This window comes from Crocodylus porosus, unplaced genomic scaffold (assembly GCF_001723895.1).
Source record: "Crocodylus porosus isolate Cpor-Errol unplaced genomic scaffold, CroPor_comp1, whole genome shotgun sequence".
NCBI classification, from domain to species: Eukaryota; Metazoa; Chordata; order Crocodylia; family Crocodylidae; genus Crocodylus; species Crocodylus porosus.
The window spans coordinates 47,455,677-47,468,658 of NW_017728907.1; the positions used below are offsets into that span (position 1 = coordinate 47,455,677).

A 12,982-nucleotide genomic window follows, 5' to 3' on the forward strand; every position below is an offset into this window, starting at 1 on the left:
GGACGGGACACAAAACAGGAAAAAGAGGGGAAGAGTTCCAAGTCCTAGTTACTAAAAATAATACAGCAACTGAGCAGGTAATCAAGATTTAGTGATCTACTCTTTTAACTTGTACTCTGATAAACAGGGGATCTTGGATTGACTATAGAGGTTAAAAGCCTGCATTACAGCAAGGCTTTTTGGTTGCAAACCTGAACAGCTACGCTGTTTGGATCATTGTCTTTTCAGGTGCAAGTCTCAGAACTTTGTTCATGTTAAATCCTGGTAAGTGTTAAAAAGGGACAGATGAATTCAATCAACTAGTTACACTACAGTAACTCACTACCAATGGAGTGGAGTTTAACATCCACAGTATTATACATTAATCTTTGTCAGAAAGCTAGATATGCACATTACCGTAGCCAAAGAGAAGACTGCAGTCTTTGCCACCACTGAAGGCATTTTTCTACTTTCTGAAACATTGTATTTCTACAGCCACAAACCACACACAAAAGTAACAGCTGCATTATGCTAGTGATCCATTTTATTTATCGTCAGCATGCCAAGAATAAGGGGGAAAAGAGTTTTAAGGTATTATTTCAAGCCATCTCCTGCTATGAAACATGTTAAAGCGTTAACTGCATGCAATGACTTTAATGCACCCTTAATAGAGGCTGTTTTAGGACCAGGAATTAAATTTGCCATCAGCTATGCAAAAAAAAGACTGCCCCACTCCAAAGTTTAGGTAATAGGATTTAAAAGGTAAAACAGGTTGACAGACTCTTATTTCTTGATCATGAAACCTTCCCTTACTTCAATGGGAGGAACATACTTATGATGGGCAACTCCTAAGGGAAGAGACTTGAGGTCTCTAGGCTTATTAAAATCGGCTACATATTCTGTTATTATGAACAAGCAGGTAACTGCAGACACCCACACAATGAGGCCTCTGCCATGATGATATAAGACTGCATGAATTAGAGGTTATGGGCAACATTATACACTGGATTACCCCTCCTTCTCTGGGCACCTGAACTGTAGACGCACCAAAAAATGCAATCCTGAGCTGACATGCTAGACTGGAATCTAGTGTTAATAAAATGTCAATAGTGCAGTTTAAGATGTAGAGATCCATGGGGGCCCTCTTCATGCAGGATCTGGAAACAACACAATGTTACGGCTTCCTTTGGAGGCAGTACGATTTACCAGGTATTGTCAGCTTGTACTGTTCAGACACCATACTGCTACAACTGTTTAGGGGCTGCTGTGCTGGAAAAAACTGCATATTAAGATGACCAACGAAGTTTTTGTTAGAAGTGGACTGAATTAAAATTGTGGCGCCATGGAGACTAGGGACTCCAGCCCAACATCTAGATTACATAACTTGCTGAGGAGCTTTAGGGACATCCTTAAACATGAAGCCTCCTTGATCTTTAAGCGAATGCTGTCATGCTGCGGACAAAAAAATGCCACAGCTTATTGATATTTGCCTCTGGCTTCCTATACCTACAGTTTAAACCGTACCATTACATAACACACCAAGTCTACCCTAATCTTCATTTCCAGCTCAGAGTCAAGCTTCTAAAGTGCTGCATATGATCACCTTACCAAAACCCTCCCCCATCCCCTTGCAGTAAATAGAGTCTTTAGCAGATTTCAGTCTAGAGCTTAAGAAAAACAAAAATGTACATGCTTCATAATTTGTTACCCTGTTGCTAGTGGTAATGATAAGAACTGTGGACAATATTAATTACAGAAGCCCTGCTTTAGATGTCAGCTCTGAACATGTTCCCAGCTTAGCTGCATGATAATGGCTGAGGAGAGACCTTCCAAGCCATATTCTGACCAACTCCGATAGAAATCCTGACATACCCCAGGCACTGATGTCCCTTTCCATGCTCCACAAGCCCCCACACACCCAGGTATTCAAGGGGTATTTGAAAATACAGCACCAAACAGCTACATTTTGGGGTCACCTAAATTGTTTTTTTTATTACTGACAAGAACAAGTGCTAGCCAGGTCTGTGAGAACAGGAGTTTGGTAGAGGTTTATCACAATGATTTTTTTCTCCCCGTTTCTGAATAGGGCTGCAACCAAGAGGCCATCTGAAGCAGGCAGACCTGACCAAACCACACTATGCTTTCAAGAGCATATTCAGATTTGGGATCTGAAGTGTTGGGCTGACTGGGGTTCAAAAGACATTGAAGGCCAAAAGCACCAAGTGATCTTTTTAGAGAGATGCAGATATTCAGACTAAGGAAGAAAAGAATGGTTTGTTTTACTGTAACAAAGAAACATCATACCTTCAGAGGCAAGCACTACACCTTTGGCATGGATTTTCAAAATCTCTACTGCCAATTTATTCTGCAGGCTGCACGCTTCAAAACATACTTTGGATTGCAACTAGGAAATGAACCTGATTAAAAGAGGCATGAAAGCCCCACCACGTATCACGACTGCTCTCAGAGCACTATGTTAAAAAAGACACGGACATACTCCTCAACTTAACCGTCAGTCGATTTCTGAACGCCAGCATACTTAAAGGAAAAATAAAAAGCACTTTATGAAAAGTATCAGGCTCCCCCTCCTCAAGACACAAAAGTGAGCCCTCAACCACATCTAGAAAACTAAGCAAGTTTAGAACAATGCATTGTTAGAAGCCCCCATCTACAGAAGTAGTCATCATGCATTGCATTAAAACCTTCCACACACCCCGACTGAAATGCAACTCAAGGAAAAAAAAAAAAAAAAAAGTAGCAGTGAAAAGAGTAACTCTCCCCAAAAATCACTCCTCAAGAGAACCAAGATGAGAGAGAACCAAATTTCCCAGGCCCTAAAGACTTGAGCCCTTTTCAGTAAGGCTCAGGACATATAAAGTAAAGGGAAAAGTCTGGTGCAGGATCTCAAGCAGGGCAGGCTGGGAAGAGCCGCAAGCAGGTAATAAAGCAAGCGATACCTGCAAGAGAAGTCAGCCACGCACATCCCGTTCAACAAGAACATTAAAAATAAAACCGAGTCAGAAGCAAAAAGAGGATGCAGCTGGCCTCGCTCCCTCCTTTTTGGTTTCTTCACCTCCCTCATTGAGGGCCTGCCATAGCCCCTCGCCCCCTGCACAATGGTTTGGCTGGTCCTTTATCATCAGGGGGAGGGGGGGAGGGGGGAGGCACCCTTTGGCAAACTGTTAGCTTTCAGGGGGCAGGGGGAAGGGATGAAGACCCAAATAGGCCAGAGAACCAGGAGGGGCTTTGGCATGTCCTTTATTTTCAGTGCCAAGCTGAAAGCCTGTCAGAGCTACTGAGCTGCAGTTCTCCTCCCCCCCATCCCTGACACCTCTCTGACAGAGTTAGCCTTTAAGGTGCAAGCCTCCAGCCCCCCTCCCTCCTTATCTCCAGGCAAAGCAAAGACTCAGGGGACTTTCCTGGGGCCTTTTCTTTTGTGGGGGAGATAATTACAATAAAAAAGGGGGGAATTGAAGTGCAACCCCCCCACCACTTCTCTCTAAGCAAATCAAAGACTCAGGGGACTTTCCTTTTTTTTTGAGGCGGGGGGATGAGAATGCCAATAAAGGGCGGGGGGGCAAGGCCTACCTGGTGGGTCCATCTCGATGTAGAAGATGAGCTCGGTGGAGTAGGGCATCACCACCTCCCTCCAGTCGGGGTCATCACGCTCCATGGCCCACACCGTGTTGTACATGGCGGCGGGCCCGAGAGGACACGGGGGGGCATCCGAGGGCGCCCCCCCCCCCCGGTTTTTAAACAGAAATATTTATTTAAAAAAAAAATTAAAAACTCCCTTGATCGTCGGGTTTAAATCAGAATTTTAAAAAAAAGGAAACAAGGGTGGTTTTTTTTGGGAGGAGGGAGATGTGTATGTGTGTGAGGGGAAACTGCCCTCAGAGCCGGTACCCGGCCCGCCCCCCGTCCGCGCGCTGCCAGCGTTGCCTGCCCGGCGGCCCCTCGCACTCCGCCCGTCGCCCGGCCCCGCTCGCGCTCATTTTAAGCGGCTCTGAGGGGCCCAACCGCCACCAACCGCCTCTCGCCGAGGACTGAACCACTCCCCCGCGCGGGGCGGGGGGAGGGCGCTGGGCAGTACCACCGCTCAGAGAGGGGGTGAGAACTGGGCGCGTCCATTACACTAAAAGGTAACGGGGGCGGCAGGAACCCCTCGGTCTCTCTGAAACGTGGGAGAAGCGCGGAGAGCATTGAAACGACGTCACCCGCTACTGTGTTGTTTTTGGGGGACTCCCCCCTTCAGTGGAGAAGAGGTGGTACGACCCACGCGAGCCGGGCGGGGGGGGCGGGGCGGGGCGAGCGGGGCAGATGAGTTGAGCCCCAGTTGCCAAAGAGCCGGCCTTTTGTCTCGGCCGGCAGCGCGCCCTCGGATTGGCGGAGGGCGCTCGGCTTCCCAGCCAATCCGCTGGTGCGGAAGCCGGCCGGCTTGATGGCGATTGGTTGGGAGCCCCAGTTACTAAGCGGGACAAAGGAAAAAAAAAGGTGGTGGGGGGGGCACAACGGGCTTGCAGCGCCCCCCCCCCACTGAGGCGAGTGGAGGCGCCCAAGTGCCTCAGGAGCCCTGAGGAGACGGACCCCTGTTTGGGGGAAGGGGTGCCTCGACAGACCTCGAGTGCCAGGGCTGTCCCTCCCACACCCAGCAGGAGGAAATCTCCCAAATCCTCCCCCCTCACAAAGCGGGGGGAAAAAAGTAGCCTTCATTAGAGCAGCCCTGAAAAATGACCCCATTTCTGCAGACCCCCACCTCATCCCCATGCCTCTGGGGTCGAACAGCTTTGTTTCTTCCTCCCCCCCCCAAAAAAAATATATATATACACCCCATAGCAAGAGGAACTGGTATTTTGGAAAGATGTGGGAGGAGGAAAGATTATCTCCCTGCACAATCTGAAATATTAAAAGAGCCGATTAGGATAATGAAGGGCTTGACTTAGCCAAGCACGAGCGTGCCCCAGTCAATAGGAGCAAAGGCGATCGATCTCTCTTGAAGACAAAATTGTGAAGCGGAAGATGCCGAAACGCATGAGGTTTTGTGACGAGCTTCTCCGAAAGTTTCCTGGCACAATTTTCTAGCAAGATCCAAGGGGAAAAAACCACCAGTTTGAGCTGTACGCTGCCCTGCAGAAACGACACCGGGTTATAACGTGTAACAGGAAAATCGGCCCGAGCTCTTAAAAAAGTCAGCGAGAGGTTCGGATTCGACGCCCACGATGTTCTTGGCAAACTTGCGTTGAAACAAAAAGACGGTACCTGTAGAAAGCTTGTAAAAAAAATAAAAAATAAAATAAAGGCATTTTTCTCTCACTATAATCTTTCTGGACTGCGACTGGCAACAGGAAGGTGGTAATTCAGCTTGACCATTGTTACCATTAAAACGCCATCCTCCTTTCAAATAAACAGCGCCCGTGACTTTGCAATTTGCGCATACTTCAGGAAAAAGAAAACTAACTTTGTAGCATCGGAGAGAGTCACAGTGCCTGTTTATATAGCCACGTCCAACCCCTGAACCTCCAACGTTTTGCAAACATCGATGTGTGAAAGCGTAATCCTGCGAGATGCCAAACACCTCAACTTCTGTGAACATAAGCAGAAAAAGGCCTCAAGAAGAAAGAACAAAGATGGCACGGCTGCTTTTAACAATCTTTGAAAGAACTTTTGAACAACAAAGACGGATCATGTTTACACTCTACCAAAAGGAGAAATTTTGACCTGTGATCCATTTGAAGGCTGATGGACTAAAACACGGGGATAATAATATTCAGATATTGATTGACTAAACATTCAGAGAGACGGGAACTTGCCCAGTTCAATGACAAGCCTCAAATGAAACTCAGCTTTCAAGTAGAAACAAAGACAACTGGATTTTCTAGAGACTTCGGAGGACTCCTTGTCTGTCCTTGGCTCTGTAATGCTGCTCAGATTTGCTAGTGAGATGTCTAGGAGGCCAGCCACTGTTCAAGAAGTTGCTTAATTTGATTAGGTATCCAGGTTGTAGTCATATTGGTCTAGAGGGAAAGGCAATCAGGACTTGTAGGAGAGATGGTGTCTTCTATTCGACCAACAAGATGTTTGCAAAAAAAAAAGTCTTTAATTGCAAGCTTTTGGGCACAAACACCCTTCATCAGATGAACTTTCATGAAATACAAACATTTCATTTCATTTTGTATGAAATACGAACTTTCACTTCTACCCAAGAGAACTTTTATAATCTTTTCTCCAATGCTTGATGAAGGGTGTTTGCTCCCAAAAGCTTGCAATTAAAGACCTTTTTTTGCAAAGATCATGTTGGTCTAATAAAAGATATCATTACTACTATTGAGTCCTGATTGCCTTCATTCGATGGATCTGGTATCTTTTATTAGACCAACTCATATAGTTGGAAACATTCTTCTTTGTAAGCTTTCAGGTAGAAAGACCCTCCTTTGTCAGGCTGAGGAAGCATCTCCAATTGGTGTGTGCTCTTCCTGGATGGAATGAATTAATTTGATTAGAGTATTTTATTCACATGCTAAAGCATGGAAGAATCAGTTAATTAATATTTTTTTGTCTCAGAGGAAGGTAGAAAAGCTTAGGGAAATAAGAGTGCTGTGTGCCAGGAGCTGAACAACTGAAAAGCCAACACCCACTTGATGGGGGTGAAGAGCCAGACTCAAAAAGAACGGGGAGTTTGCTGATCTCTCTCAAATAACTTCCACAGCAAGTAATTGAAAGCAAGTGCTGCTCCTTGAGGGAGAGACAGCTGCATAAAAGCATAGGGCCTTCATGCAAATAACTCACTGGATAAAATTAATGTTACATCCCTATCCACAAATTCTGATTAATGTATGATAACCATATAAGACTCCTTTTCTAACATTTAAATTAAATTTCTGGGGCTCCTCCAGCCCTTCTGGTCGAGCTCACCCAAGGAAGAGTGGCCTCTTCTGAAACGGTGGAACTGGACTTCTGGCAAAGCTTAATTTGGTGCAGAAAGGCTGCAAAAGGCTTTCACTTAAGCTTCACGATGGCTAAAAACTGCAAGAGCAACGACATTGGGATTCTGGATTAGGATCTGCAGAGGAAAGGGGAACTGCTGGAAACCCCATCCCTTCTTCAGTCCTCCTGGGTGCAGTGGCAGAGCTCTTAAGGCACCTTGTTATATCTCTGCAGGTGTGGCTATGAGCTGAATGCTAGACTCACACCCAAAACTGCCCCTCAGTCAATACAGCTGCCTGGTCAAACATGCACCTGGTCAGACTAGGGGAAACTGAAGGCAGCTGGATACAGTACTACCACTTCGCTCCCTTATTTCCATACCCAATAGCACAAGTTAGCATCTTAACTGCACCACCCTGATGGGTTGTTCTGCTCATGCAAATGTTTGGCTTTGTGTTGACCTCATTTGAGTTGACTCCAGTCATTTCACTCTCAAAAGGGTCCAGTTTCTTGGGTTTTATGCTGCAGAAGTGGGTTTCATTCCTGTTGTTTACAAGCTGGTTGCCTGCAAAGGTTTGAACTTATTGATGTTTCCACTTTAGTTGTTAGCCTTTACTTCTTCCCTTGATGCCTTAATCAAAGAGGTAATTTCATGCAAAAGGAATTTATGCAGTGGTAAACAGTAGAATCAGTCCTTGAGATAAGTTATGAAAGAGAAAAGTTTTTGTTCTCCTATCACAACTGTGCTTACAATACATATAATTATTTGGCTCCCAACACCCACGTCTGGGATCTTTCCTCTTGCTTGGCTCCCAACAAGGGCTTTGCACACATGGGGATGCAGGCTACCTCATTCTTCCATCCAGAAGTATGCTTGCCCATGTTTCCCCTTCCACACACAAAAGATGATATAACTTGATACCAAAGATACAAAATTCAGACTGCATTACAGTCAAAAGACAGGCAGTGTCTTGCACATGCAAGTGCTCCCAGTAGTCAAATATTAGAAAAGCAAGATTCAAAGGAGGAAAATAAAAACAAATGCTTTGACTAAAATGGTCAGTGGTTGAGAACCCTGCTTTCCCAGGGTGGCTAAACTTACTTAGGTGAAGTCTTGCATCATTTCTACGGCTGGATTGTGGGCTAAGGATGGTCTAAACAGGGACTATGGATTCTTATCCCATTCCCTGGATTAGCTTTTGTGACCCCTTTGTCCCCATGGCTTTATTATTTGTTTGTCTCCCCCAGCACTGCTCGCTCTCTTTTCCTTGTCAAGTGGAAGGCAGGGTAGATAGTTGCACCTAACAGACCAACTAAAGCAGACATGTAGAACATAAGCTTTCATGAGCCCAAGCTCGTTGCATCTGAGCATCTGCTTGGGCTCATGAAAGCTTATGCTAAACATCTCTGCTTTAGTCGGTCTGTAAGGCACAAGTCTATTCTGCCTTCTGCCTGGCTTCAGACTAACATGGCAAGTAACCAAATCTCTGTTTTGTATTCACATCTCTCTGATAGACTGCTTTGTGCAGGTCCTTTCGCAGCACCCGATGAAGTGAGCTTGGGCTCACAAAAGCTTATGCTGTGCATCTCTGATTCAGTGAGTCTGTCACGTGCAAATCTACCCTGCCGCCTTCGTGGTCCCAGCATGAAGGATTCAAGCAGCCCATGGTGCTAAGCAAGCTACAGTGACAGCTCTTATACCTTCAGACAGTCTGAACTGCCTGGTCTGGGCCATTCAAAAAAAAAAGAGAGAGAAATCAGCAGTGTCTGCTGCTTCTGTGATGCATCTCAGGATCCAGTGTCAGCTGCCATAAGCTCTCCTCCCTCCTTTGTCTTGAAGCTGACAATTTGCATTTCAAGGCAAGATTAAACAGTGGAGTCCTGACTGTTGTTGAGTGTTTTGGAAAGAGTCAAATGGATGTGTCCTAGAACATCTCCAACATAGCAAAGCCACTTGTGGGAAACTGCTCACTTTCATAATAATGTGATATCTGCTTCTCTAATGTAGGCTTACAGTTGGGTTTGTATGGTTGTCGAGATGGATTGGGAAAGGGGATTTGCGATACACTACAATTATAAGAGATATTTGGGAAGGCCCATAGGCCTCCTGACATTGCTGTGATCCTAATACTAGGCTCATCTGTACTCAGTGCCTGTCAGAAGGAACTTCAAGACTGCTAACACATTCATCTACCTGGCAGGAAAGAATCACTCCCTCCACTGCGGCAAGCACTGGGGGAAGGGCCTTACTCCATATTAAACAGCCTGACTAGATGACCCCTTGTCCCTCCAGGCCTGCAAATCTCTGGATTCATAAAATACCAGGGTTACCTGATGCTTCATTTCCTAGATGTTGTTGACCTTTGTGTTCAGTTTGAATCCTTTTATTGTGCCGTAGTGGTTTTTAAAACTAAATACAATCTAAGCCTACTAAATTTAGGCCAAGTTAGCATAACCGAGGTTAAGGGAAGTAGTCTAAAAGGAACTGAGTTGCAAGTTGTTTTAGGACGCCTAGATCTGGATTAGTGAAGGTCAGTGTATTCCAAGCTGACCACAGTATGACATGAGAACATGGCCTTTCTGACCACGCTTGTCTTGCTTTGATCAACAAATGTGTTAAGCCTGTGTTTGAGGAGGGGGATAAGAAAGGGGGCTTAGTGCTCAGAGATGTGTTCCAACTGCAGGTGTCCAAGGACCTAACCCCTCTCCAAACTTGGGCAAGACCCTCCAGGCCCTTCACTAAGAACTAAATCAGGATCCCTAACTCTTAAACTCCTAAGACTGTTTATTTCTGTTAAAGTGATAAATATTGGATTTGCAGAAGTATATCCAGATATATATTTTGCTGTGCATCATTTGATCAGATTCGCATTTATTGGCTGGCAATATTCATATTTAGGGATTTAAAAAAAAAAGTTTACTGTGCACTCGCGCCACTGGAGAATTCATTTTGCTGAGAACGAGGGCTGTCAGCAGCAACCCTCAGACCCATGGATTCTTTCAGGGGATCAACAATGTGGTCTCAGCTGCACTGAGAACGATCTGTATTAAGTAGGACAATACTCATGGTTTAGCTTAAGTGTCTCTGCCTGTTTTTCATTTAGAAGACGGAGACAAAGATATATAGTTTACGGTTGGAGCACTAACTTGTGCATTCTTCCTATAGGTATTACCACATTACATCTGCAGAAATATCAGCAGTTTCCCACAAGCTTAGCAGGGCGTGCCTAGTGTATATTAGCATAGGAACCGCCAGAAATATTCCTGGAAATATAGGTATGTTCTTATCTTAGTATCGACCCATTGCCACAGCAGGCTGGTAGGGGAACTCTGCCATTGGATGTTCCATCTACTTGAGACAGAAAACTCAGATCCTGAGCATATTACAGGTGACCAGATGGCATTTTCCCCCATGATGGGGGATAGTAACCTGAGGGTTATGACTAGATGCCAGTTTAAGCAGCTCCATTTTGCTCTCCTAATTTCCTCTTACACTTCAAGTGAAACCTCAGTGACAGGCTTGCTGTTGATTTTAATGGGGCCAAGATATCATTCTGTGGGTTTTAAACTGTTTATTATAATGCACTATTAAACAGCTGCGGCACTATATCCAGATGTGTCTGCATTTCTACTGAGAGGAGATTCTGGTGAGGAGGCTTGAAGTACTTTGGGACTCAACATTTTATCTCATATACAATTAGTTTGCTTAGACTGATGGAGGTGGTGGGACACCCTTGTGCAACAAAGAAACCTGCTCCCACCCATTCAATAAGTAGAAAATATCTGATGTATTATTGTCTGTGAAACCTGAATTCTGCTCCCTTCCTTGTTTGAACCTGCTGACACAAAGAAGGAGGGGGATATCATCATGTAATTAAAGATGATCAGAATGCATATATACAAGGAGGCAGAATCAAGTTTGCATGGGGAATCATACATAAGGCATTTCCTAATTTTAGAGCAGTTGGCTTTGCAACAAACATTCTTTTAACTTAGGCAATTACATTGAACAACTATGTTTTCATTAAAAGGTAAAAATTCTGTTGTGTGCAGCTGGAATAGCCCACCCATCAGGCACCCTCGTCATGATTTGAACCCTGAATCTGTAGCCCTGTACTGCAGACTTCGACCCCTCCAACTGTCACCTAAGAGCTTTATAAGGCTTTTATCTTAGAAAGTAGAGGGGGAGGTGGGCAAGGCACGGTTCCAGCAACATCTGGGGGATTACCAGAAACCAAAACTGAACTCCCAAGCAGCAACTGGGAGGTGGGTGGGTTGGGTTGGGGTGGGGTGGGGGTTAATACTTATGCCTCACATTGTATCCTAGGGTACCAAGTCCCAAGAATGCATGCATGTGTTGCTGTGCTCCCTGCTGCCTTGGTGTTAGCAGGAGGCCAGCTCTTGAGAAAGTTCGTGTTCAGTTATTATTTTGAAAGGCAGCCAACATTTTCCTGAAAAATGCAACAGAAGGGAAATGGCTATTTTCAAACTTTTGCATCTCCGCCAAACCAGAGCAGAATTTCCTGGGAAAACAGAAAAGGTACATCTCTAGCCCCAGGGCTCCATCCCTGCCAAATTTCAGGGGCGTGCTTGCAAATGAATCGAGGTGTTAGACCTCAAAAAAAGGCTTTGGGTGTCAAGCATCCCCAAACGAAGGGTCACGACCAGGTCCCTCTCTCAGAGAAGTAGCGTGATTATGCGAAGCTTAAAAAAAGTCAATTGACCCAGAGGCAGGAGACAGAAATACCTTCATGTCTAATTGAAAAGTTTGAGATTTGGGAACTTGGTTGGAGACATTACTGGAAAGTTGTGACAGCTATTGTAGCTCAAACCCTGAGTCTAAATTGCAGCTAAATAGGCAGGCTATGCTTTCGGATGCTTTACAGAAGCATAGCTGAATACACGGCCTTCTTTTAGAGTCCACTGCTTTACCGTAGTCCTGGAGCTGCAGCAGCCCCTGCTATGACTCTTGGCATAGTGGAGCAAGGGGCAAACCTGGGCCCTACCTTCATTATTCCCACTTCTCCTCCCTCCACAAGCACAGCTCTGTTCAAGCACTGTGGCTGGATTGTGTTACAGCAACATCTTGGGGTCTGTGGAGTGAGTCTCGGAAGTCACTACTTAGCATATATATGCAGGATATTAACTACTCTTTCTACCTTAGCACCGACAGACAAAACAGCCAGAAGTCACACAGTTAAATAGGGCAATGAAGCAGAGACAAACCAATTGTTAGGGTCCTTGCTCATTCCCCATTTACACTGGCGAAGACAAATTGGCTTAAAAGCAACTCCAGTTGCAGATTGGCCAGACTACACTTCACTTCCCCCTCTTGTGCTCTGCATCACTCATTTCTCCAAATCTTTTATTTATCGGCTCTGAAAATCATGCATAAAATTGAGGGAGACTTGTTAGAAGTTCAGAAAAATTAGAAGAATAAAGGAGTTGAAGGCCTCCCTTTCCCCCACTTCTTGAAACGTAGCGTTATTGAGGAATTTAAAATATTTTCCACTTCCTTTGTTCATTACTTTAATTCACTGGAGCTACTCCTTGCTCATTTCTCCCCCCAGGAACGCAGGGTAACCACTCCATAAATTCCACAGGTCTGACTGTAAAAAGTAGCTGTATAATTTTATACATAGAGGAAAGAAATAAGCCCAGCACTTTCCTGCAACAAACCTTTGCATATAACAATCCAAGTTTTAATCAAGATCAGTCAAATAATGAGTGTCAGAAAGAAGAAACACATCATAGAGTTAAGGCCTAGAGACCCTGGCTGCGTTTCCAGAAGTGGCCGTCGAGCGCCAGGTGCCTCAGTTTTTCATATGCGAATGAAGTTGTTTTTCAACTAAAAAGCAAATATGAAAATACTGGTCACAAACATCACGGGCTTGTCTTCATTGTCAAAAGATGACGTTCCTTCTCTGGCCTGAAGTGAATTGGTTATCTGACTGTGTGATCCAAGTTGACACAAGGGACCGTATTCTTTACTCCTCAGTTGACAGTTGAGTCAACACGTCCCCCCACCCATGGCTGGTCTCACCTATATTTACCCTGTGCTGAGATCTCCACCAGGATT

At 45.0% G+C, this 12,982-nt stretch overlaps 1 protein-coding gene across 2 annotated transcripts in view; it reads right to left on the bottom strand.

Annotated features, from left to right (window-relative positions):
* The window catches only part of PIK3R3 (phosphoinositide-3-kinase regulatory subunit 3), a 129,099-nt gene that overhangs the window by 37,499 nt on the left and 78,618 nt on the right, over positions 1 to 12,982 (bottom strand). The window contains exon 1 of one of the 2 annotated variants that reach the window (XM_019531352.1): positions 3,568 to 3,746. The exons of the other annotated variant lie outside the window; for it this stretch is intronic. Within the exon in view, the coding sequence (XP_019386897.1) occupies positions 3,568 to 3,673 (106 nt within the window). The 5' untranslated portion in view covers positions 3,674 to 3,746. Of the gene's footprint in view, positions 1 to 3,567; positions 3,747 to 12,982 lie in introns of those variants that run through there. 2 annotated transcript variants of the gene reach the window in all.